The sequence below is a fragment of the Stegodyphus dumicola genome, chromosome 12 (assembly GCF_044657685.1).
Source record: "Stegodyphus dumicola isolate Sdum_Otavi_A_Nest chromosome 12, ASM4465768v1".
Classification (NCBI taxonomy): Eukaryota; Metazoa; Arthropoda; class Arachnida; order Araneae; family Eresidae; genus Stegodyphus; species Stegodyphus dumicola.
The window spans coordinates 86,954,709-86,980,599 of NC_140779.1; the positions used below are offsets into that span (position 1 = coordinate 86,954,709).

Sequence of the window (25,891 nt, forward strand, 5' to 3'; positions counted from 1 at the left end):
TGTATTCTTTTCATATACTTAGAACTCCGAAATGTTGTAGAAAAAGAAAATATATGTATTTATATGTATATTTATGACGTACCTATAAAATATTTACATCCGATCGTTTCAAAACCCATTGAACTTAATGGCAAATGACACAATGTTTTGGTAACCACGAAGGGATAGCCAGTGCTTCAAAGCAGTGTATGAGAAAAACCGGTTAGGGCCACTCCATCTCACTTCCTACTTCCATGAATATTTCAAAGGGAACGTAAAAATTAGAAAGGGGAAAGAATATAAAAGAAATTCACAAAAACCTATTATCTGCAAAACTCGCTAATTTTCACCACTTTTTATCACAGGGTGTGGAAAAATCCCCAAAATGATTTATGTATCGCCGTTAGAGGGCGCTTCGCTTCTGAAAAGGAATGTTAGTTTTTAGTTTGCGACGTAGTTAGTTAGCAGTGAACCTTCGATGCAACGAAAGTTGCTTTGTAAATAAAATGATTATTTTTGTAGATTGTTGAAGTATTTCACTTCATTTAGAATTAGAACCACCTTTCGCAATAAGGCGCATCGGTGCCGAGAACCTTTGGCCAATTTAGAAGTTTGTGTTTTTTAATTTTGGATATCGTTTTATGCGAAGACAGCCAAGGTAAACCTGTATTTTCTATTTTTATATAATATGGAAGATCTTATTGCTAAACTGAAATCGAAACGAAAGGTATTGAGGACCGGAGTGTCCAAGATATTAAAGAAAATTGAAACCGAACTGAATAAAGATGATAGTAGTATAAATGTAAATGTATTAGAAGAAATTTTAGACCAGTTAAACGAAAAATCAAAATCCTTGAGCAATTTAGACGCTGAAATAGAACGAGAATTAAAAGTCGAAGAAGACGAATTTGAACTTGAAATCTCATCCGCTTTGGAATATGAAGAGAAAATACAAGTGTGGCAGTTTAGAGGAAAGAAAAAGTTGAATAAGTTGGAAAATTCGGACAATGCAAATAGAGACATTTCTAATGAAACCGTTACAGAATTAAAAAAACGAAAGTAACAAATTCACTCGTCTTCCAAAATTAATGATCTCTAAATTTTATGGTGATTCTTCGGATTAGTTAGAATTCATACGTCAGTTCGAAAATGCGATTGATAAAAATCCGAATTTATCAAAAATAGAAAAATTAATTTACTTAAAAAGCTTTCTTGGTGGCTCAGCCGCTAAAGCTATTTCTGGTTTCGCTCTCATCGAAAATAATTACGAAGCTGCTCTTGAACTGTTACGTTCCAGATTTGGTCAAAAGAACATCTTAATTAATTCGCATTTAGGACAACTCTTAAGTACTTCACCTGTTAGAAATCCTAATGATATAAACGGATTAAGAAAACTTTTAGATCACGCCGAAGTACAGATAAGAAATCTTGAAGCATTAAAAATAGACTCTGATACCTACGGAAATCTCTTAACGCCTTTAATTTTGAAATTACTTTAAAATGAATTCGTTCTTGATTATAGCCGAAAAATTAAAGACGAAAATTGGGATTTAAAAGGTTTGTTAGCCTTTTTGAGGAACGAAGTATTCATTAGAGAACGCGCGGCTTCTGTTAATTATAATTCTAGAGAAAAATATTCGCGATTGGAAAAGCATTTGCCCTTCAAACATAAACATTCTCCAGCCATAACGAGCAAGCCGTCTACAGTTGAGTTATTAGCGGCGTCATCCGAATCGCAGTGTCTGTTCTGCGGGAACACAAATCATAAATCTGCGGATTGCGAAGTTTTAAGTGTAGAAAAGAAAAAGGAGATATTAAAAAGTGAATCGCGGTGTTTTTTATGTTTAGGTCGGTATCACCGGATCCAAAATTGTAAACAAAAAATAAACTGTGCCATCTGCTTTAATAAACACTCGAAAGCCATTTGTTATTCATTCCATCAGAAAAAAGATAATGAAAAACCTAAAAAGAAAACGTCGGATTCGAGCGTTATTTCCGCTGTTTCGTCATATAATTCCGATGAAAATAGATCTAATAAAATATTATTACAAACGGCTTCTGCATTGATTCGAAATAATGATAAATCTGAAAATGTCAGAATTCTTTTTGATAATGGCTCAATGAGATCTTTCATAACCAAAGATGTATCTACTAAAATGGAACTTCCGATTGTTAGAAAAGAATCACTTTCTGTTTATTCCTTTGGTGATAAAAGTGCGTTAGAAAAAACCTTTAATGTTGTTAGAGCAAAACTAGAAAATGTAAACGATCCTAATCTTAATATATATATTGAGCTTCTTGAAACCGAAAATATATCCAATACTGTTATCTCTCCTCCAGATTTGAACTTTGCTAAGAAAAATAAAATTTTACAAAATCTACAATTATCAGATTGTTGTAGAAAAAGTGACAAAATTGATATTCTCATAGGGGTAGATTTCTACTATTCTATAATTACTGGTAAAATTAAAAGAATTTCAAGAAATGTAGTAGCCACAGAATCTTTATTTGGGTGGTGTTTGCAGGGTAAAGTAAATAATGATCATAGTGAATTATTAACTATGAAAGTAATTGTAAATGAAAACTTGATATCAGATCAGTTACAACAGTTTTGGAAGCTAGAAAACTTGGGTTTGGAAAGTGATACTCAAAACGACAAAACTGTTGATTTAGAAATTATGAAATCTTTCGAATCTGATATCAGGTATAAGAACTGCAGATACCAAGTAAAATTACCTTGGAAACCGAATTCAAAACATTTAATGGAAGATAATAGGGATATAGCACTTGAAAGATTTAAGAAATTGAGTAACAAATTTAAAATTGATAACTCTTTGTTTGTTCAATACACAGAGGTTTTAAAGGATTACGAGTTAAAACATATTATTGAACCAGTTCAAGAAGACAATCAAAATGATAAGACCCTATTTTATTTACCTCATAGAGCAGTCATCAGAAATGATAGAGCAACAAGCAAACTAAGAATAGTTTATGATGCTTCAGCCCATAAACCAAAAACAATCTCTCTAAATGACTGTTTATATACTGGTCCGAACCTATATCCTGATATTTTTGATTTATTGATAAAATTTAGACAAAATTCGATAGCCTTTACAGCGGACATTACACAAGCATTCTTACAGATAGAGTTAAATGAAGAAGACAGGGACGTTACACGATTCTTTTGGAAAGATGATCCTAATGATAACACTGAGAGTTTGAAAATCTTTAGATTTACAAGAGTTTTGTTTGGAGTAAAATCTAGTCCCTTTCTTCTCGCTGCTACTATTAAGCATCACCTTAAAAAATATTCAGAAATATATCCTGAAACAGTAGAACTCTTAAACAACTGCCTGTATGTTGATGACATTATTGGTGGTCAACAAAATTTAGAACAAGCCCTGAAAACAAGTTTAGAAATTGTGAACATTTTTAATGAAGCTAGCATGTCACTACATAAGTGGCATACTAATTCCAAAGAACTCAAAGATATTGGCATCGCAAAGAATTTTCGATGCAAGAATCTCCTGAAGTTGTCCCGATCAAAGTGTTAGGAATTAACTGGGATACGGATAATGATAATTTTTATTTTGACACTCAGCACTTGACAAATTTCATTTCCTCGTCAATCAACTCAAAACGTTTTCTATTGCAAACCGCAGGCCGTATTTTTGATCCTGTCGGATTTTATGGCCCTTTCACTATAAGAATAAAGTGTCTGATTCAGGAAATCTGGTCTGCCAAAATTGATTGGGACGATGAACTTCCACCTGATCTTAGTTATAAATGGAAAGCCTGGTACGAAGAAATTGAAGAACTGAACCACCTCAGAATTCCCCGCTACTATTTAGAAGGAATATTAGATGCAGATGTGAAACAAATAGAACTCCATAGCTTTTCTGATGCTAGTTTGAAAGCTTATGGATGCGTGGTATATCTGAGAATAGTTTTGAACAATGGAACTTTTCAAACAGTTTTTGTTGCTTCCAAGAGTAGAGTTGCACCTCTGAAATCCCTTACACTTCCTAGATTGGAGCTTTTGGGTGCGCTTTTATCCGCTAGATTGAGTGATAAAATAGCAAAATCTTTAAAATACGAAGTAATCCCCTTCCACTGGACTGATTCTCAAATAACGTATTTTTGGATTCAGGGATCTCCCGAAAGATTTAAATCTTTCATCAAAAACAGAGTTTATGAAATTCAGAAACTAACTGAAAGCAATAATTGGCATTATTGCCGTGGGAAAGATAACCCCTCCGACATCATATCACGAGGAACTACTGTTGCTAATTTAAGAAATTGTTCACTTTGGTGGTTTGGACCAGAATGGTTGCAAAACAAACGTATAGACTGGCCAGTTCAACCGAAGTTTGACGTGGGAAACGATAAGCAACTAGAACTCCGTAGTAAGATATCTGTTTATGACGTTGTTGTGAAAAGAGATGATCAACTATTGGATATAACAAAATTCAGTAATGTGCTGAAATATCTCAGAATTATGGCATGGGTTAGACGTTTCGTTGCTAAGGCAAGAAAACTGCCTGCTAATAGTGGAACATTAAGTGCTTTTGAAATTCAGGACACTGAAATTTTTTGTGTTCGTAAAGCCCAGATGGATTTCTTCACACCTGAAATTAAGGCTCTTCAATCTAACAAGTCAATTTCTCCAAGCTCTGATATATTCAGCTTGGCACCGTTTCTTGATGAAAATAAAATTCTTCGAATTAAGGGAAGATTAGAAGAAACCGAATATACAGTTGACGAGAAGCATCCAAATCTTCTTCCTAAAGATTCCAAATTTACTGAATTAATTGTAAAAAGGGAACATAATAACGTTCTGCATGCGGGAGTTGCAGCAACTTTAGCCAAACTGAGACAGAAATTTTGGATTCCTAAAGGCCGTCAGTTGGTAAAGAAAGTCTTAGGGAACTGTTTAATTTGTCGGAAATACGCAGTAAAACCAGCGAAACAAATGACAGCTCAGTTACCTAAAGATCGAATTGTTGAAACTCCACCTTTCTATGTTACAGGCGTGGATTTCACAGGTCCAGTTTACATCAGGTCTGGAAACGAAATTCAGAAATCATACATCGTATTGTTTACGTGCGCTGTTACACGAGCGTTACATCTAGAACTCATTTCCAATATGTCTGCAAACAAATTCATTTTGGCTCTCAGACGTTTCATTTCGAGAAGAGGAAACTGTCGCACCTTTTATTCAGATAACGCGAAAACTTTCAAATATGCTGCCAAAGATTTACAGTATTTTTACAGCATAATTAAAGGTACAGACTTTCAAAATTTTCTACCAAATGAAGGCTTGACTTGGAAATTTATCGTCGAGCTTGCTCCATGGTGGGGAGCTTTTTATGAACGCCTTATGAAAACCATAAAGGAACCATTGAAAAAGATATTAGGCAGAGCTCAATTGAATTTTGAAGAATTTTTGACTGTGTTGACAGAGGTCGAAAATATTGTGAATAGATGTCCTTTGACCTACATTTACAACGATTTACATGAACCTGAACCGCTTGCACCGGCTGATTTTCTGTTGATCGGACATAAGGATGAATATCCATACAACTTTGCTGAGATCCTGAATAACTCTCCAACAAGAAAGAGTCTAATAAAACGAAAAGAATATCAGACAACGCTTATAAAACAGTTCTGGAAAAAATGGAAAAATCAGTATCCTCTTGAGTTGAGAAATGCTCACTTCTTCGGTACACCAGAAGCCAAGAAAAATCTTAAAATTGGTGATATAGTTTTACTTGAAGGAACAACTAAATCTAGGTTCCTCTGGGATTTAGGTCGAGTAATTCAAGTCTTCAAAGGACGTGATGGTCTTGTACGATCATGTGCGGTAAAAACTAAAAAAGGGGACCTTAAGAGACCTGTACAATTGATATACCCCCTTGAACTATCAGACTGAAAATGAACTAAATTTGTAACCTTTTAATTTTACTTCTTGTATTTCATATTCACTAATATTAATTTTAGATAATTAGTTTAGTTATTACTAATAATTTACTGTTTGTAATTTGAATTAATATTTACGTATTGAGTAACATTTGAGTTGATGCAGTTAACTATATTTGTTTATTTTATAGAATTTCCTTTTGCAGTTTATATTTACATCAGTTGAATGTATTTGATATGTAAGTTGCTTTCTTATATTTTATTATTTGTATGCTGAAATAGTGATAATTTTTGCAGAAATTATCAGGTGGGGAGTGTGGAAAAATCGCCCAAATGATTTATGTATCGCCGTTAGAGGGCGCTTCGCTTCTGAAAAGGAATGTTAGTTTTTAGTTTGCGACGTAGTTAGTTAGCAGTGAACCTTCGATGCAACGAAAGTTGCTTTGTAAATAAAATGATTATTTTTGTAGATTGTTGAAGTATTTCACTTCATTTAGAATTAGAACCACCTTTCGCAATACAGGGTGTGAAGATTAAAGGAATTCTACCGTATGTTAACCACTATATATTTTTGGTATTCAGTTTCGTTTTTGGATAAATCATCTGAAATATATTTAAATTGTTGGTAGCATTTAACACTGGCACAGCCGCACATATAAAAGCGACAAAAAAGTGTGTTTTCCCCCCCTCTAATAGTATTAATTTCTTTTGAATTTCAACATTTAATTAGTAATTTTTAACATACACGGAAACTTGATACTTGTACTATTTGAATCCATTGCATAAGACTGGTACTGGTATGCATAAAAATAAATTCAGTTTAAAGTCAAAACATTGCATAAAACTTAATTTGTCAGAAAGATATCTTTAAAGAATGTAATAAACTATAGTACACTGGTTATCATGAATTAAAAATCACGATTACTGAAAAAGTTACATGTAGAATTTTATGAAACTTACCCAAAATATGCAACACATAGTAAGGTATCAAATAACATAAAAATAAATTACCAGACAATTATGGTAGTACAAAAATTAGCACATGTATAAAATGAACAAATCGAAGGTGTCAGTTTGCTATAAGAAAAGTACCTTCAATATGGAATATGATCGCTTCTAGAAGCAATACAGCACATACAGTGATGCGTGATAATTTCAATTATGCGGTCTATCAGTTCCATAGGAAGCTAGAGCCATTGCTCTTGCAAAGCTGTTGCAAGCGCGGCAAGGGTCTGAGGGGGCAGCCTGAGAGCAGCTAGACGTCTCTCTAAATCATCTCAAACGTGCTCGATAGGATTCAAGTCCGTTGATTTAGCTGGCCACTCAATGCGCATAATTGTTTCCTGTTGAAGATAATCGTCTACGATGCGAGCCCTGTGGAGTCTTGAGTTATCGTCCTGTAACAGGAAAGCATCACCTATTGCCCCGGCACATGGGCGCACATAAGCATCAAGGATGTCATCTCTATAAACCGAATCATTCACGGTTTCCGTTAGAAAGACATGGAGGTCTGTGCGTCCATCCAAAGTGATGCCACCCCAGACACAGACACTGCCTCTTCCGCATGCATCTCTTTAACGGATGTTTGACGGATGATAACGGGTTCCAGGTTCTTTCCATATCAAATAACGCCTACTATGGCTTTCTAGACTAAACCTGGACTCATCCGTAAAGAGAACAGCCTTCCACTGATCAAGCGTCCAGTGGACATGTTGTGCCTACTGGAAACGGTCCCTTTTATGGCGTGACGTGAGCAGCACGCAAATGGCTGGTCGTCTCGCATACAGACCATCTTCGTGAAGCCTTCTACGCACAGTTGACCTTCCGGTGGCTGTAGCAAGGAAGAATCTAAGAAGATTCGGAGTAGCGGTTCTATTCCTGCGTGCACATAATGTCAAATATCGGTCATCGGCGCTCGTCGTAGCAGTTGGCCGTCTTGGCTGAACCTCCTAGAGGCCGAATCTGTGGTTTGAAATCGCCTCCAAAGTCTATGAACCACAGAACGACTCACATTTAGCCATCGAGCCACTTCTGTTTGACTTTAGCCTGCCTCTAGTCTCCCAATGGCTCTCCATCGTAGTTCTGCAGGCAAATGATGCCTGGAGGTCATTGTTACGAATTGGCTACCTCAAATTTCTGATGTCACTATCACAATGAAATATGTGGGCTTGCTCTCAAACATGGACTTTTTCTCTCCTCGCAGATGATGTATTCCGAGTGCAGCGCCACTAATTTGCATGTTGCAGTTTTACTCAGCTACTCTTACTTGGCAACATATTCAAATTTTACACGGTTTGGCTTATTTTTGAGGGAGTTATCGCTATTTTTGTGATTTTCCCTTAATTTATGATAATCAGTGTATATGAATAACTTGATCATTTTTATCTTGTGTCATTTGTATCCATTGTATAAGGACTGGTACTGATAAAAAGAAATTCAGCACAAAATCAAAAAATTCATTAAACATAGTTTGAGAGGAAGGTATCGTAAAAAAAATATAGTAAGCAACTGTATATGAAGAACAGAAAATTTTCTTTGTAGTGTGAACGCTAAACAATAATACTGCTGTATGAGAAAATAAACAATAGAATTTGAAAGGAGTTCAATAAAATTCTTACTTTCAAATATCTGAAAACGAATAGTAGATGGATTTATACATAAAAAGACTTTTTTACTGTATTTGTGAAAAGGTTTCTAAGTTTCTAGTTTACAGTTATTTGTTTGCTCTTGAAGAAGTAAAAGATTTGGTACTTACATATTAGCGCAAAAAATTTCGCGCAGTTTGATGTCTGAAAACATTTTTTCAGAAAATAAATAAATGAGAAGAATGATGAATTATAATTGCAAAAAATTATTTGTTACTTACAGATTTTGCCTTTTAATTAGGTATTTATTTCAAAAATCAATCAATAGACCTATATGTAATGTATATGTAAGGCGTTTTTGGGGGGGATTTCACGGGGTGATCAGATTAAAAGCAAATATTCACTTTAGCAATTTTGGGGTAAAATATTACATTCCTGTAGAAATTTTACCGCCATTACTGCCACTGCAGACAAATTGATAAGCATTTATTTAAAACAGAGTGTAAGAGAAAAAATTTCACGATTTAATTATAAAAAAAAAAATTGAATCTTGAGGCATAATAAAAAGAATGCAGCTGAAATTGGGTATGCTGCTTGCTAAAACTAGAGATTTGTAAGCATATGGTTGCCTAAAGAATTCTTATGCGCGCGATTTCCAAAATTTGACGCACTTTGAAAATTTAGCGGCTTTTACTTAGGTGGTTGAACCAATATATAAGTGCCAAAGGTTTTTCTGAACCAATGCATGTGAAACATTTTTGTATGATAAAGAGATTTTGTCTCAAGCATTTATTAAAATTAGTTCTAAATTTTCATTAAATTTCACCATACATATGAACATGATTTTTGGTATTGTGTAGAAGTTAGTCTACTTTTCTTCTTATGAAGAGGGATGTGATATTTTCTTTTATTGAGCATTTGTTTTTGCCAGACTGTTTGCTGATTTAATTAATGCTGTTGTATTTAAGCAGTTTTGACAGATGTTTAATAAAGCATAAAGTATGACATCATCTATGTACATAGTTCAGTAAAAAAGATGCAATAAGGAAAATGTTTGGTTTCCTTGGCTGAGAAAAAGTATGTGAAAGCATTATGTTTATTTATTTCAGGAAAAGAATCCAACGCCACCACCTGATTCTCCGGTAGTGTAGACAATTTCTGTCTCTTCCTTTTCGCACCAGTCGTATTTTTATTACATATTTTCACATTCTACATTTTTTTCTTTCATAGTTTTTTTTTAAATTTTATTTTGCTTCATTGGCCAGTACCTTTTCACTTTTTGAAAAATTTCAGATTTAGTTTCTAGATGCTTTAAAACAGTAATAAAGACTATAGAACGGAATTTTTTTAATTGCTTGTATTTCACATTTAAAAGCCAAAAAACGTTTAGCAGGTATATTTGCCTCATTTATAAGCAGATCTAGTCTGCATGTGATTTTTAATTATTCAAGCAGGGAAAAAAAAGCTATGCTTTCGATGATTTGTCAAATTAGCTGAGAAAGCATGAAATATAGAAATGAATACAGCATGTAATATAATTTTTTGAAAACATTTTATCAAAACTTTTACCTCAGTATGTAGTTTTTTTTCCTCGTCAGTGAAGCAACACTTCTGCATGATCCTTTTTAGTAATTTAAAAAACGTATTAGCATGTAGAATGCTCTTTTAATTAAAACTTAATTCTTAAACACTGAATTTTATGACATACAGTAGTTACATTGCATGCTTTTTAGGGTAATATTGTTTTCAAAAATTTATTCTTAATATTTTTATTCTTTGTAGGAATGTTATCATTATGCAGTAGTCTTTTGATAACTATATGGCTTTAATAAATCTATTAAAAATTTTATTTTTCAAATATATAGCATCAAAATAAAATTGCATTTCTCTTTTAATTGGAACAAAGTTTGATACAAATTTAGATACTTACGTCCATGTAAAATGTCCAACAAAAAGTGTTTCCTGTATCCAAAAACTGATGTTTATGACCAAGCTGCCCCCTTAATATATATAAAAAAAATATTTTTCAGCCAACAGCATTAATTCTTTTTATTTATTTGACTGAGAATTGTTCATTTTAGCACTCACTGTAAATTATTTATTTTATCCCATCACTGACAGTTTTAAAAAGAAACTAGCACAATTAGAACAAGATCTGAGCACTAGTCCTTGTCATACAGAATTTTCTTTTCTCTTCAACTAAATCTTCTAAACATGAATAAAAATTTTACCTCTTAATCAACTTATTTTTGACAAACAAAAATATTTGAATTTAAAATTGGAATTTCATGAATTCCCACATGCATTCCATCAAATCAAGTTAAAGTAAGATTTTAATTATCATAATTTTATCACACGTAATTTCGGTTCTGCAACTTATGATTTTAATTGATAATGATACAAATGAATAATAAATCGGTCCTAAAAATATATGGAATGGAAGGTAGCATCAGCAAGCACCCTAAAGTTGTCCTTGCGCGATCATTTATTAATTACTTTTAATATTTTTGTTATAAAATTTAGAAAGTGCGATATTCATAGTACGTAAAAGTGTCTCTTCTATTAATTATTTCATTTTCAATTTATTATTCAGTTGTCATGAAACTGAAAATTATACTTCTATCTATTCAGTTTCTTTTGATGCCATTGAATATATGTTTTTTATATTTTAGGCTAAGTTTTGTTCTAATTAGGACATATCTAAACCAGACTTTTAGCAATAAATTACTGTGAAATTAATTTAAGTGCTACATAATATTAATAGAGGATAAAAGTGATCGTTAATTATTTAGTAAAATGCACAGTACGATAAGCTTTAGAAACAAAGAATGTTGCATTCATATCCAGTTCTTAATGATAAATTTGATTTATTCTTTACACAGTGTTGGTGAAATTAAAAATCATTCCTGATTTTTATTATATAATAAACAAAAAGAATGCTTTTAAATCTGTTATAAATTAATTACAAATTTTTGAAAACAATATTTACAACTGTTATGCAAACTAAATCTTAGCTAGATTATGACATCAATTTTTTGATGTGGAAGTGAGCGGAATTTTCAGACAGAAATTAATTTTGTAAACCATAATTCAAACTACAGTGCAAATATTTACTGTATGTTATTACTGTGATAGTAAAAGCACAAGACCCTTTTTTTTAATTCATAAAAAAATTTCCTTTATCTTACTCTTTATATTGAGAAACGAAATACAAAATTTTAAAAAAATTAGCCAATCCAACAGCTGACGAACTGTTCCTTGGTAGTTGTATAAGCTTAAATATCCTTACAATCATATGAATGACAAGAGACTACTGCATTTATTTGAAAATCTTTTCATATTCTCTTCTTATAAAACTGATAGTTGTACAAAATATGAATAAAAGTATTTATACAACAATAAAATCTTTTGCTGATTTCTAAATAAAGAGAGATGTGTTATAATAAGAGTTACAGGAACTAATTTCACTCAGTTTCGTTTGCATGGGATTTTGATGCATGCTGTCTTGTAACAATAGATTTCTTTCTCCTTTCGGAATGTAAGAATCAGTGTTTTGAATGATTACTATGTTACATGTGCTCAGCGACCTTCGTTTCTATGTCGTCTGATGGGAGTTGTGCGTAACTCTAATTCACGGAATAGTCATGTCATCTGTAATGGGGAAGATTATTACGATGAAGATAAGAGCCAATATTCACGTTCACCAAGAGGCTCGATATTGCAGTCACACCACAGGTAATTATATCCTTTTTTTTTAAACAAACTGCAAATATAAACAGAGAAATGTATCTTAATATACTAGTTTTAACATTGTAAACTGGATACTGGGAATCAGCATCATTAGAGTGACTTGATTCAGTTACATAGCTAGAATAAAAACGTGCCTGAAAATTAAGTGAATCTTAAGTTCTACACTTAAAACAAAAAATTGTACGAAACATTTGTTTCAACTTAAGAAATGATGTACTGTATTTCCTCGCGTATTTTCCTTTGACAGTTTTGAATTAATTTTATCATCCGAAAAAGGAGAGGAAGAAATTATGGGAGTAATTTAATTTCGAAGAACATGGTTTCAGTTAGAACATAACAAATAAAATGTAGTCATGGGTAAACGACAGGTAACTATCACAATATTATTTCTTTAAAAGCAACCTCCAATAAGATTACATATTACTATTACTATATCTGATGGATATTGAGCCGATATCTAATGACAACGATAACTGACACAACGCGGCGTGTCCGACTCAATTACCCTCTAAAGCCACAGGAACACTTCACATGAATGAGTCTTGATCGCTATTCTCAAGAAGCACCCGAGGAAAAGGAGAAAGGGGCGAACTAAAGACTCGAATTTCAAAAATTCGAACACATCAACGGACCTTACAAGAGGTAGACTAACCCAGTGGGCGGGGCGCGCGTCACCGGCAAGAAAGAGTAAGGACGATCTGGTTTACTTTAACACTGAAACCTACGTCGTTTGTATCACATAACTCTTTTTAATTATTAAATGTGATACGGCTTATAGTTATGAGATTATGAAAGCCACAGTTTTTTCCAAATAGGATTTAATATATCTCATTAAAGCACTTTTTACTGCATTTCGCGCATTTTTTTCACGCGCAATTCTTGTATAAACATTTACTTTGGTAAAACGGTAAAAACTCTAGGCACAAAATTTATGAACTTAATTTTTCGTACAAATAACGTAAAATGAAATAAGATTGATAGTACGTGATGCTTTGAAATAAATAAGGTAAAATTAAACAAGATCTGATAACTTTTTTTTGAAAATTTAATGACCATTTTCAGGCAGTGATTTTCAAAACTATAATAACATTACAAAACAATAATTTATTTGATTATATCATCATTAACTTATTAATATTAAAGTGGAATATTTATTTTAGTAATTTATAAAATTCGGAGCATAAAATTTTCTGAGTGTAATGAAGGGGGGAAAAAAGGTAAAATAAAACCTAGAAGCACTCAGATTTTATATTACGCCCAAAAGGAACTTTTTTTTTAACGTTTTATGTGTTACCTATATTTATTGAATATCATGTTCTTCGCCCGTACATTTGAAAACAGTATATCTTTAGAATTCCCCACTGGAGTTAAAACTGTTATTTTTCGTACAGTGCTCTCTCTGAACTCGTTGAGTTTGTTAGTCAAAAAGTTCGTTAAAGTTTTACAAAATATGAAATAGATTAAAACAAATTCGAAATTCAGCCGTCCAGATGCCCATGTTCGGGTGGAGGATTACAATATTCAAAAATTTTAATGGCTCTAGATACTGTCGTTTTTGTCACAGTGCGAGAAACATATATGCATTCATGCATATTTAATTTCTTTAAATATGCATGAATACATATATGTTTCTCGCACTGTGACATTATTAATTTCTTTCTTCATTATTTAATTTCTTTAAATATAATACAGGGCGATAATATTTGGTAACAACAATTTGTAAGGAGACACGGTCATTTATAGTAAAACAGCGCAAAATGCCGCTTCGAAACTAACAGCCTTTCTAGGCTACCGCCCCTTTGGGCTAATAAATTAAATTAACAGTAAATAAAAAAAATCTTATGCAGAACTAAAAATAAATTTAAAAAAAATAATCACTATAAAATACAAGCAAAATTAATTATTACGGTTAAATACAATTTTAATATTAGAATTAAATGTATAAAAATTTTTAAGGAGTCAAAAGTGTTTATCACTATGATGTATTATGAAATATAATTGAAATGAAATTCTTTTATAGAAATTGTGCTATAATACTCATCTGTAATTTTAAAAAAGCAGCACAATTTAGACTTTTAAACAAAACTTTCAAAAATTCGGTTTTAAATATTTTAGTATTTTTTATATATATACACCAATAAAAAGCATAAAATTGCAAGAGAAAATTGCTTGTTTGAAATTTTCTATTAGTTCAGATTTAAAATATTATTTTCTAAAAGAAGTAGTTACAAACTTCCTTACAGCATAGGAAAAGCTAAAAAAATATCCAGCCCTGAAAGCATGCAATAGCTTTATAATTATTTGGAACGTTAATTATGCTTGATAAATATGCTAAATTTTTAAAAATAAATCTCAATTTCAAAAATAAAAATATGGAGAAATTCTAATTTGTGAAATGAGGCGCTACAAACAGCTTTTTCTTGACAATTATACACGTTGCAACAGGCAACCATTGCTAAATTTCTGCAAGTCGTCCCTACTCCTTCAGGTGTGATCAAGGTGACAGCCGGGAACGCCTCAGACGAGGGAGAAAATCTGTTTGGGTTAGTCTGTTTCTTATAAGGTCCATGGTCCGACTCAGTTACCTCTAAAGCCGCAGGAGCACTTCACATGAATGAGTCTTGATCGCTATTCTCAAGAAGCACCCGAGGAAAAGGAGAAAGGGGCGAACTAAAGACTCGAATTTCAAAAACTCGAACACATCAACGATAGATAAGGCTGCAACGACAGGAACTTAAATAATAGAAGTAAGGGGAAATCACATGTTTTCTAATATGTTAGAACACCTGCCAAGTCCGAGTAGCTTAACAAAAAATCTGCACAAAATACATTTAAAATAACAAGTGCAAGAGAAAACAAAATGGATGGAATGAGAATAAAAATTGAATACACTGAATAAAAATAAAAAATAATCAAGGAAATATAATTTACGAAATAAACTAGCTCTCAGAGGGAAAAATTATGCGAACATTTTTTTAATTTTCAGAATCTAGCGCTAAAAAGCTGGGGAGGGGGAATACGCGAGAAAGTACGATGTTAAAGAACTATAACATCTTAAAGTTTTAGACCCTTGTCTATAAACTGTCATAAATGGTCTGTACTTCTACTGAAATATGTTATTAAATTAAAGTTAATTTTGAACTTAAATTAATTGTAGTTTGGCATATGCATTGATTCTTAATTGTCAAAATGATTTAAAATTATGAAATATTTATTTGCAGCTAACTTTTAATTTGAAAGAAGAAAAATGATTACTAGCTTTATCCCTCTTTTATTCGAAAATCATATTTTTTTATTTGAATCTTAATTACGCACATTTCTTTTACCTGGAGAAAAAGATATATTTTTATAAGTTTACGTCCTTATATACGTGTTTACGTCCTGAAAGTTCTTGTGATTGTAATTAGTATTACTGTTATAATTATTTTCAGTAAACATAATATCATGTTAATGTTCTTAAAATGGGTACCATTTTCCTGTAATAAGAAATATAGAATTGTGAATGTTTAATAATTATAACCGAAAATTAAAAACATTCCAAGATTTATGTAGTTCTAACGACAAAAAATTATGTTATCAGCTTGTCTTTAATTTCTTAAGTTATTATATTTTATTGCTTAAGTTATTGTGCCCATATGTGTTTTTGTTTGAGATGCCTCTTCTTTCAATAATAAATTCTTTTATTTATTGTAAAAAATATGCACATATTCTTATACAGGAAGAAAGGAGGAAGCAAAAAGCACGCATTCTTCGGAGCTCATTCTCGCTATTTAGTTTATTTTGAGTTTTTTCTAAGTCTCTATAATCCTTGTTTATTTACTTGTTTATCCTTGTTTATTAACTCTCAAAATTTTAGCTGCTCTATTTTAATTAAATTTGATATATATTTATTAATATCTCTTTTTTATTAAACTTATTTGATTCTTTCTTTCATATTTCGAAATTTAGGTTCATTCCGAATAAAATTTGTCTATTTTTGATGATTTTTAAAATCTGTATTTTAAAATCATTTTAATAAATTTTTCGAAAAACATTTTGAATTATAACCTATAAAAGTTTTGTCATCCTCTTAAAGTAGATGTATTTCTAAACATACTGCAAAAAAATTACAGTTTTTTATTCTAAATTTCTGAAGATATACGTGAATTATTAATTGGCGCGTTTTGAAATTTGGCATATTTGTTGAAAGCGATAAAACATCAAATGTGGTTTAGTCGCTTTGTTAAAATTATTTGAAAGTAGGAACGATGCGACTTTTTCCGCTCATGGACAATACAAAAAGGTAGGAAAGAGCTCCCCTTTTTTCCGCTCCGGCATAATGGAAGGGAAAGGAAAATAGGTTGCCATATATTAAGAAGTTCGCCAAGTGAGTTTTTTTGGGCGCAAACTGAAAAAAATTGCGCCAAGATAAATTTTTTAATTTCTCCCTAAATTTTGCACCAAATTTTACAAAATTTAATATCTAGGCATAATTTGTCTCGTAGAATCGAAATATGGAAAAAAAGTTAGTATGTTATTTCAGAAAAAGTCAGATTTTATGTCAAAATACCTCTGTTAGAACAGTGCTATATATAAATCTAATATATATCCTAAGTCGCGCTTTCGAGACATGAAAAACACAATTTGAATTTTGTCAATCGGCCAAGTAGAATGAGAGATATGGAACTGTTCCTTTTTTTTTTTTCCTCCGCGGTGCACATACAAGAGAACATAAACACGTGCTATCCAATTAGATGCGAAAGCAGAATTTTTTAAGAGAAGAATATGCGACTAAAGAGATCACGTACGTTTTCCGATGGTGCCCTGTTCCTCACACATGTGCGATATATAAATTCAAGTGTCTGAGTATATGCTTAGGATAAGGATTTCGGTAGTAATGATGAAGGCTGCTTGTGTTTTTGTTTGCTTATATATATTTTGTATTTTCCTTCCTTTCTAAACTAAAAGCATTAACTAAGAGATTAGTTTATTACTGACTTGCCAAGAACAATTATTGATACTATTTTCTATGTATTTCTAAACATACTGCAAAAAATTGGAAGTTTTTATTGAAAATTTCCTAAGATATACGTGAATTTACATTTTAGCGGGTTTTGAAATTTGGCGTATTTATTATAAGCGATAATAACGAAAATCTGGTTTATGCACTTTACTTTATTAAAATTATTTGAAAGTAAGAATAATGTGACTTACCCCCCCCCCGCTCGTGACAATGAAGAAAAAGGAAAGGAAAAGTAGGTTTCTATAAATTAAGAAGTTCGCCAAATGAACTATTATTGGCGCAAACTGAAAAAAATTGCCAAGATAAATTTTTATAAAAAAAAATTGGTGTGTTATTTCAGAAAAAGTCCGATTTTGAGTCAAAGTACCTATATTAGAACACAGCTATATATAAATCTAATATATATCCTAAGTCGCGCTTTCGAGACACAGAAAACACAAGTTGAATTTCGTCAATCAGCCCAGTAGAACGAAAGATATAAAACTGTCCCCTGTTTTTTTTTTTTTTTTTTCCCGCAATGTACATTGATAATTGTTTTTATTTGCATCATATTTAAAAGTACTTTGATACGTACAACCTTTCTTTTCTATTCAGGATTTTCTCAGTATAAGAGTCAGAAAGTTGCAAGGAAAAATAAGTCAGGGAAAGGATAAATTTGAAATACTAATATATTTTGCACCAGAATCATATTATAAATAGTTAAGTAATTGTAATCATGTATTATAAAGGGAATTTGTAATTCTTTAAAATGGCTTCGCCTCGCAACTCGGAAACTTAACTAAATCCCCTCGGCTTTTTTCCCCCTGTGAGATTATCCCGGTTTTCTGTATCTCAAGGTTGGCAGTTATGCTTGTGATTCACTTTGCTGTGATCATAGCCGGCTTCTGGCAATTCATGATTCCTGTATCCCTTCCAGGTACTGGATTTGGAACGGTCAATGGTTTTTTTTTTTTTTTTTTTTTTTTTTTCACGGCAAATTTCTCCGAAAATCACTTGCAATGGGAGAACTCGGCTAACATTATCTTTAACCGACCCGCATTCTAAATTTTGCTTGCATTTTTTGACACTGCGTTTCCATGAAGTATAACTTCACTGAATGCAAATTTTCGCATTCTGCATTGTTGGATAAAACACCATATTTCTGAAGAAATCCAACGCTTTCTTTTTCATTAGGCGGCAAACTTCCTAGTCCCATTATGATTCAGTTCGGGAGAAAAAATTTGAAAGGGGGATATCGTGATTTAGAGAAATGATGGTTAAATTTAAATAATATAATTCTACGTATGTGGTACGCATATACGTGGGTTGTCTATTTTCCATTTTGGCTTACTTTCTAGTAACACTACGGTACTACAAGGACAAATCGGTCAAAAGTAAGTCAGAAACACTACAGTACTGAATCTTAAAACCGAGGGGTGCGAATAATCCGGAACTGCCATAATTTTCACGAGTCATTGAAATTTTTAAATATGGGCACCTTAGCTTAAGCAATTAATCTTGCCTTTTTTTCTTTAACTGCTCACTTGAATTTAGAATTTAAATTTTTTTAGCTTGGACAGAATTCATGAAGAAGACAAACCTTGGCAACGCTCATTTAGTTTGCTACGTCGAGGTAGCAGTCGTTACAGGAAAAAACGTCATGGCAACAACCAACAGGTGTGGTGCATGAAAAAATGCACTGTTCTGTGTGCATTGTTATGAAGGCACTGCCCTTTATTTTGCATGGATCCTTCTATCTGTTACTTATCATGCACTCACTACCTTTGTACTGATTGTAAACTGAAAGAAATAAAATATATCTGACCCTGTGGTTGCACCAAACCTTTGTTCATTGCTTTGTCTCTCAATGTTTTCTGCTCTTGTATTTGTGGCTACATCCCTTCCTAATGTCATCTCATTTCATACCCACATTGTGTTTTAACCGGAAAAGGATATTTTAATTGATTATGACGTATTTAAATGTCTTTTAAATATAACTTTTTCTTTCTGCTTTTGTTAATTTTTTTCCTGATTATTAATGTTACTTTTTGAGTGAGTTTTAAATTTATAGTTTTAAAATGAATGTTTCTGAATATAAATGCAATATTTTATACATTAGTGTAAGTCAATGCAAAATGATTTAAAACGAACTGGAAACTATGTAAATAGAGTAAAACTGGGCTTGAAACCTAAGCTGTATAAAACTATTATATAAATTTTCAAATGATGTTATTTACAGAATTTTCAGCAACAATGCAGTTTTGTCATTCTTTTTATAACTAGGCAGTTTAACAAGTTATTGTTTCTTATTCTTAGAATCTTTGCATTTAATGCAAATAAAGTCCATGTTGTGTAATTACACAAATTCTGATTATAACAAATCAACTACATCTTATATAATTTTAATTTTCAAATGAATAAATAAACTTAACAAAATATATTTTTATAGATGTTACAGAAAGATTCTTAAAAATGTCTGAAATCAATGAATTTCACAATAATTATTTATTTGATTTGAGAAATAGGCATTTCATCATATTTAATTCTTTATTTTTTAATTAACTGTGTTCTTCATATTCGAATGTAGTAACAAAAATTTTATTTTTAAATGTGGAAACTTACTTTCCGTACATGTTTATTATCTTTGTTATATCTGGGCAATATACAAAGTGTCGTTTATTTATTTCTTTTTATTCTGCCATTTACTGTTTTAGAAATCTTGTATATTAAGCACTAGAGCATTTTTTTTTTTATATTCTCCGAAAGCTGCCTCTGCGTAAATGGCAAGTCATTACCTCCTGTTTGATTTTTTAATTTTCTTAATTTAACAAAATCTGTCTAGAAAATTTTGCAAAATTGTAATTTTTTGTGTTGCAAAAATTAGTTTGGATAAAGTTTTGCAATACTGATCTTGCAAAGAGATCATAAGATTCATTGTTTGTTTCCACATTGTGTCAAAAGTTTTATGTATAGTAAAGCAATGAATTATTGAAACTACATTTTCATAAAGATTTCAGTTTTCTTAACATTCCATTATAATTTTAGAGGGAAAATGCCGCTTTCTGTTGCTTTACAGTATAATAATATAATATTAAAGTATTAAATGTCGAATAATTTGCAACTTAATTCTTCAAAAAAACGTTTTTATAGTAAATAAAGGTTTATCAGAAAAGTAATACATATAAGATATATAGTAGAGGTGCATTTTGATAGCAGAGAGTAGTTACATGTAATTTATTAAATACTTTCAATATTTGCCGTTCTTCTAGTTCTTTTGCACTGAAATTTAATATTTAGTTTTATATTTCATAATATTGTTTGATAATCTAGTTTCAGCGAAGATAATCATACATTTCTTGTTTCCTCTTTAAAGCAGTCTGCAAACGTTTAATAAATGTAATAAAGTTTATTTAAACATAGTATCTTTTTTACTCCTGAAGCTCTAATTTCATTTCAAACATTAGTTTTCTATAATTATATGTTATGGTAATGGTTGTATTTCAAACATTTTCTTCTGCTTTTTAATTAATAAAAGAAGTACTGAAGTGTAGTTCTGGTGCAATTATACAGCAAGTGGGCATTAATTTTACACTTGTTCAAAAATCGTTTTCATTAAAATTACTTTTATTCTTCATAATCTATTCTACTTTTTTAAACCTTCTTTTTTTGCTTGTGCTAATACGATATAAATAATGTATTAAGTAAATTCTTGTCTCTTAATATCCAGTAGTCCATTACATAAAAAAGAAATTAAGTCGAGCTTACTTTCAGCTAGGTCGATAAAAAAATACACAAAATTGAATTATTAAATGCTGGTAATCCATATCCACTTCTACTGAAAATGGGCTCCTGTTGGAGTTTAATTATTTAAAATAATTGTATAATAAGTCCCTTTTAATTTTTTTCTAACTTGAAAAAAAAAAAAATATGGAAAACTTTCTGAAGCTGCAAGTTCTGTAAATTCCTAAATCAAACTAAAATGAGTTTAGAAGAGTATTCTGCGTGGGGAAAAAAGGTGGTTGACGTTTTAAAAAAATTTCTTTCTGATTTGTATATGACATAAAGGGTAAATGATTAAAATATCTTTCATAAGAAATGTAAGGATTTGATAGTTAAGCTAAACTTTGAATTTTCATTTATCAAAAAGCGTAGTTTCAGTAACTTAATTCTTCAGATTTGTAAATACCTCTTAATTAAGGCAAAAACAACATCTTATTTGATTTTTTCAAGCTTTGTTGTACTTTTTAGTATGCGTATCTTTTATATTTATGTATTTAAATATAGGTTTATGTGTATATATTCATGTATGTAAATGAATTAACATTAGAGATCCGAACAAAATATAAGCAATTACCCAGATCTGTGTTTTAATCTTCACTTATTTACGCAAATGTAATTTATGCAATGTTTCAGAAACCATGATAAAATGGCTTTGAAATATAGCTAGTACTTATGAAAAATATATTAGTATGTATTACATATATTCGGTCTCCCAGGTACATTTTGTATTTAAAATATATGCAGTTTACATGAATGATCTAATTCAGATTTGAACACTTATTCTGAAGTCAATTGTTTGGTGTTCAGTTATTTATGCGTATGTAGTGCTCAAACTCTATATTATACGAAATTATTAATGTAATGTAAATTAAACAATTATTAATGCTGAAAATTATTAATGTTCATGGGTAGCTATTCATATTTTATAAAAAAGTGTACATTAAAGTTACACATTTAATATTTTACTGAGCATATGTAATTTGCTTAGAAATAAAATTGTTTATTTCTTTATATAAACTTTGAAAATATATAGCATTTTTAATTACATCATGATAATTAAGGAAAATTATTAGTTATATATAATTTTATATGAAATATAACATCTCACAAAAGTTCATTTTAAATAGTTATTCACTTGAAATATATGTATAAGTAGAAAGTGTTACTCGTGCAAGAGAGACCTATGTGGTCATATATATATATATATATATAAGAAAAGCTTATGAACTAAACAAAAAGGACTTGTGAGGTCAAGAATTTTGCGCATTGAGCTGCAAAATTTGAAAATAAAGTTTAAAAATAATTCTTCAAGCTATAGTCTACTAGTAAACTGATACTTCGTTCCTATGCAAATTAGTATAAACACATAGTAAATATCCAATTGCAATATAAAATGTAAAAACATAGAAAGTATGAAAAAATAAGAAAGAAAATGCTAAAAATGAATGCTTAATTTTATTGGAATTTAAAAGTAAAAACGTATGTAAAATAAAGTGTAAGCTATCTCATTACATATTTAAAAAATATATCATATTAAAAATAATAAGAACCAAAAGCAGCGGTAAATGGAATAATTAGCCTAATTCGAACATCATCATGGACTTTTCAAGGGAAATGCATATTGATATTTGAACTTTGCTAAATTCCAGAACGCGTTTCGTCGAACAGGCATTGAGACTGATAGCCAACAAATTATTTATTATTAAAAGTCCCAATATTAATTTTAAACCGGGTCTCAATTTCCCTGTTCCATTTCCCGACGCGTCCGCTGTGAACTAGTTAAAGTCCTACTAGTCCGCTGTGAACTAATATATATATATATATTATGATTGCTTTAAAACTTTTTAATTGATTATTTCATTAGTAATGGGGCAGTTACGGCTTTTATTAGCTAAAGTTCAGATAGTATGTGTCTACGAGTAAATGATCTAAGTACGTAAGGCCAATGAACATTAATAATTATTTTCCGAGTTTTATTCTCAGTGTTTAAAATTGGGTAGTTTCATGTTTTTTCTTTCTGTACAAGTAACACTGCAAAACATTCAGCGATATATGTAATAAAAATCGCATTTATCTTGAAATTTCTGGATGTGCACAAATGTATTTCCTCTAAAGCTGATATCTCTAAAAAAGTCTATAGTATAGTAAATTGGCTTGTTTATCAATTAATGTTTATTGTGCGTCAAAAACGACTTTAACTTAATGGAACAATAAAATTTACAGAGCAATGCAATAGATTTATTCGATCTTATAAATTCTATCGATTTAAGACTGCCAGTGTCAAATATTATATATATTTTTTTAGTTTCGCATAATTTTTATGAAATCTTTTTTCTTTATTTCTGTATTTAACCGTGCTATATTTTAACACGTAATTTTTACTTTTTATTTTCAGGCTGTTGAATTACTCGGAATAAATAATTCTAGGAGACCATCTGCAATAAATCTACATGGATCTCCTAACAGAGTTAGTATGATTAAGGACTAAAAAGTGTTAAATCTAAGTGCTCTTATCTAAATGTGCTGCTTAGTATAGATGATATTCAACCATAATGTCATTTTTTATTATGTTACTTTTCATATTTCTCTATTTTTCTAAGAATGAAAATTCTGAGGCATTTTTAAGAAACCATTTGAAATGTTTCTAATTTATGTGGATAATCTTGAGTTTCAGCATAGGTCAACTATATATTATGAAAACTTCTCATTTTTAGTTAAACTGTATTTATTTTTGGAAACAGCAATAACAAATTTCAATGGATATTTTTGTAATCTAATGCTTAGTGAAGACTTGAATATTGTATAATAATTAGGTTATATTGTACTAAATTTGCCATACAGATAAAAATCTGAAATAATACCTCTCGAATAATTCTGCTTGAAAAATGTTTTTCCGGTAGAATCCGCTTATTTAAAATTTATGTAAGTTTTGAGCAGTATATTAACTCTAACTGTTTAAAGGAAGAAAGGATATCGAAAAATGAATATATCACATTATAAAGTATATTTTTTCCCTGATATAATAAAATAAATTGGTGCAAATTTAATTCATGTCATATAAATTTTACCTGAACACCTCTCCGTATTGTGAGGCAGTGTACTTTATATCAAACCGAAAAAAACGGAGAACGTTTTCGTGCGTTAAATCGTCGATAGACTTCTGTAACTTGAATCAACAATTTTCGAGAAATTATATAACATAGCCATAAATACTGTTTCACTCAAAAGATAGGTATCTAACTGTTTTATCATAATTTCAAATTATTTCTGTTGAAACAATATAAAAATTAATTCTCTCTACATAAAATTGTTAAGATTTAAGAAACTGAACATATATATATACCACTCGTAAATATAAGGAAGAAAACCACATCAAATTTTAATTTAAAATTAGGCAACAATCAACCCAAGGGTGGTTGGTTTTATCAATTCTGAGCATATCCAATTTTTCCAATATAATCTAACATGATCTAAAAATTGATTTTTATTTAATTGTAATTACTTTTTAATATAGAATAGAGTACGTTCTGAGAAAAGTGACATTCGCATTCTAATAACGGCTAAAATATTATATTTCTGTTTTTCAATGTTTAATTTCAAATATAATTCTAAACTGTAGCTTAATACGCTAAAGTCGTTGAAGTGTGCTAACTAGCTGTCAAGGACTGTATTGAACTTTTTCATATAATGGCAGACTAATGAATAATACCTTATTTAGAAGACAATTTTGTTCTGAATATGTAGTATTTTGCATTTATAAAATACCGGTATTATTTTAAATGAAATGATTTTAAAAATGGTTCTTGAGAAAACTAAATGTCTCAATACTTTTCCACAGAGTTATTATAATTAATTGTTACATAGCGATTATTGTGAAGTTCCCAATTCTTAAAATATGTTTAAACTAAAATCTGGCCTTTCATCAGAATCAATGAGAATTAAACGTGATTTCTTATTCTATAAGAACATTTTAACTATCCTGAAGATTCCATACAAGAAGTCATATCTTATTAGTAAAAGGAAATAACTATTGCAACAGGTAAAAGTATGTGTTTATATTGTATTAGGCAATGTCCTTTAATTGCAACCTTTCAAGCATATTCACATTAAGATTTTAGTATTGCATTTCCCTTTTAACATCAATATTAGATTTAGTTCAATAGAAATACTACAATTTGTTATGATTTCACTACTTCAAAATGCCAATTTAGCGGATTATGAGCTACTTAAATGCTGACTTGATCTTGCCTGTAGAATTTTCATCTGCAGCATTTTTCTGTATAGACGTCTCTTATATGTAAGGTTATTATAAATGATTCTTACCGCTAGTTTTAAACCGCTGTATTTTTGATGAATTATCCCAAGTACAAAAATGATTACATGAAATGAAATAACAGCCTTTCAAATTTTAATTACAGCAGTATAAATATTTCTTTTGGACTTCACTGGCACATGGCACGACCCATGTGGAAAAGGCATGGATGTATGTAAATGTATAGTGTCTGTGCGGCATGGCGGCACTTTAAATACACGGCGAGCCGAAAGTCTTCTCGAGAGGTTGAGGGTTGGGAAAGAGGGGTGGAAGACCCTCGGAGCGTCCCCCCGAGGTGCTGTCCTTCAAAATTTGGGGCGGAACTGAGCGAAGTCGTACTGTCTTCTGTGTGGTGCTCAAGGCTCTTGTCAACGACAGGCGCAATCTTGCTCTACTTGCCACGATGAATTTCGTGGGCTTGTTACTGTCAGACAAGGGAAATAAGTCACAACACAACAACATCTACAACAATACGTATTATAGGGCATAAATATAGTAATAATAAGAGTAGCGCTTTATGCAATAAAACCTAGCAATAAAACCTTTATGCAATAAACCAGAAGGTTGGCAACAGACATGAAAGTA

General features: G+C 30.9%; 1 protein-coding gene across 1 annotated transcript in view; it reads left to right on the top strand.

Moving 5' to 3' along the window:
- The window catches only part of LOC118203144 (voltage-dependent calcium channel type A subunit alpha-1-like), a 381,721-nt gene that overhangs the window by 331,577 nt on the left and 24,253 nt on the right, over positions 1-25,891 (top strand). Inside the window, exons 40-43 of the mRNA XM_035375404.2 lie at positions 9,593-9,625; positions 12,067-12,218; positions 18,786-18,891; positions 23,390-23,461. Of these exons, the coding sequence (XP_035231295.1) occupies positions 9,593-9,625; positions 12,067-12,218; positions 18,786-18,891; positions 23,390-23,461 (363 nt within the window). The remainder of the gene's footprint in view (positions 1-9,592; positions 9,626-12,066; positions 12,219-18,785; positions 18,892-23,389; positions 23,462-25,891) is intronic.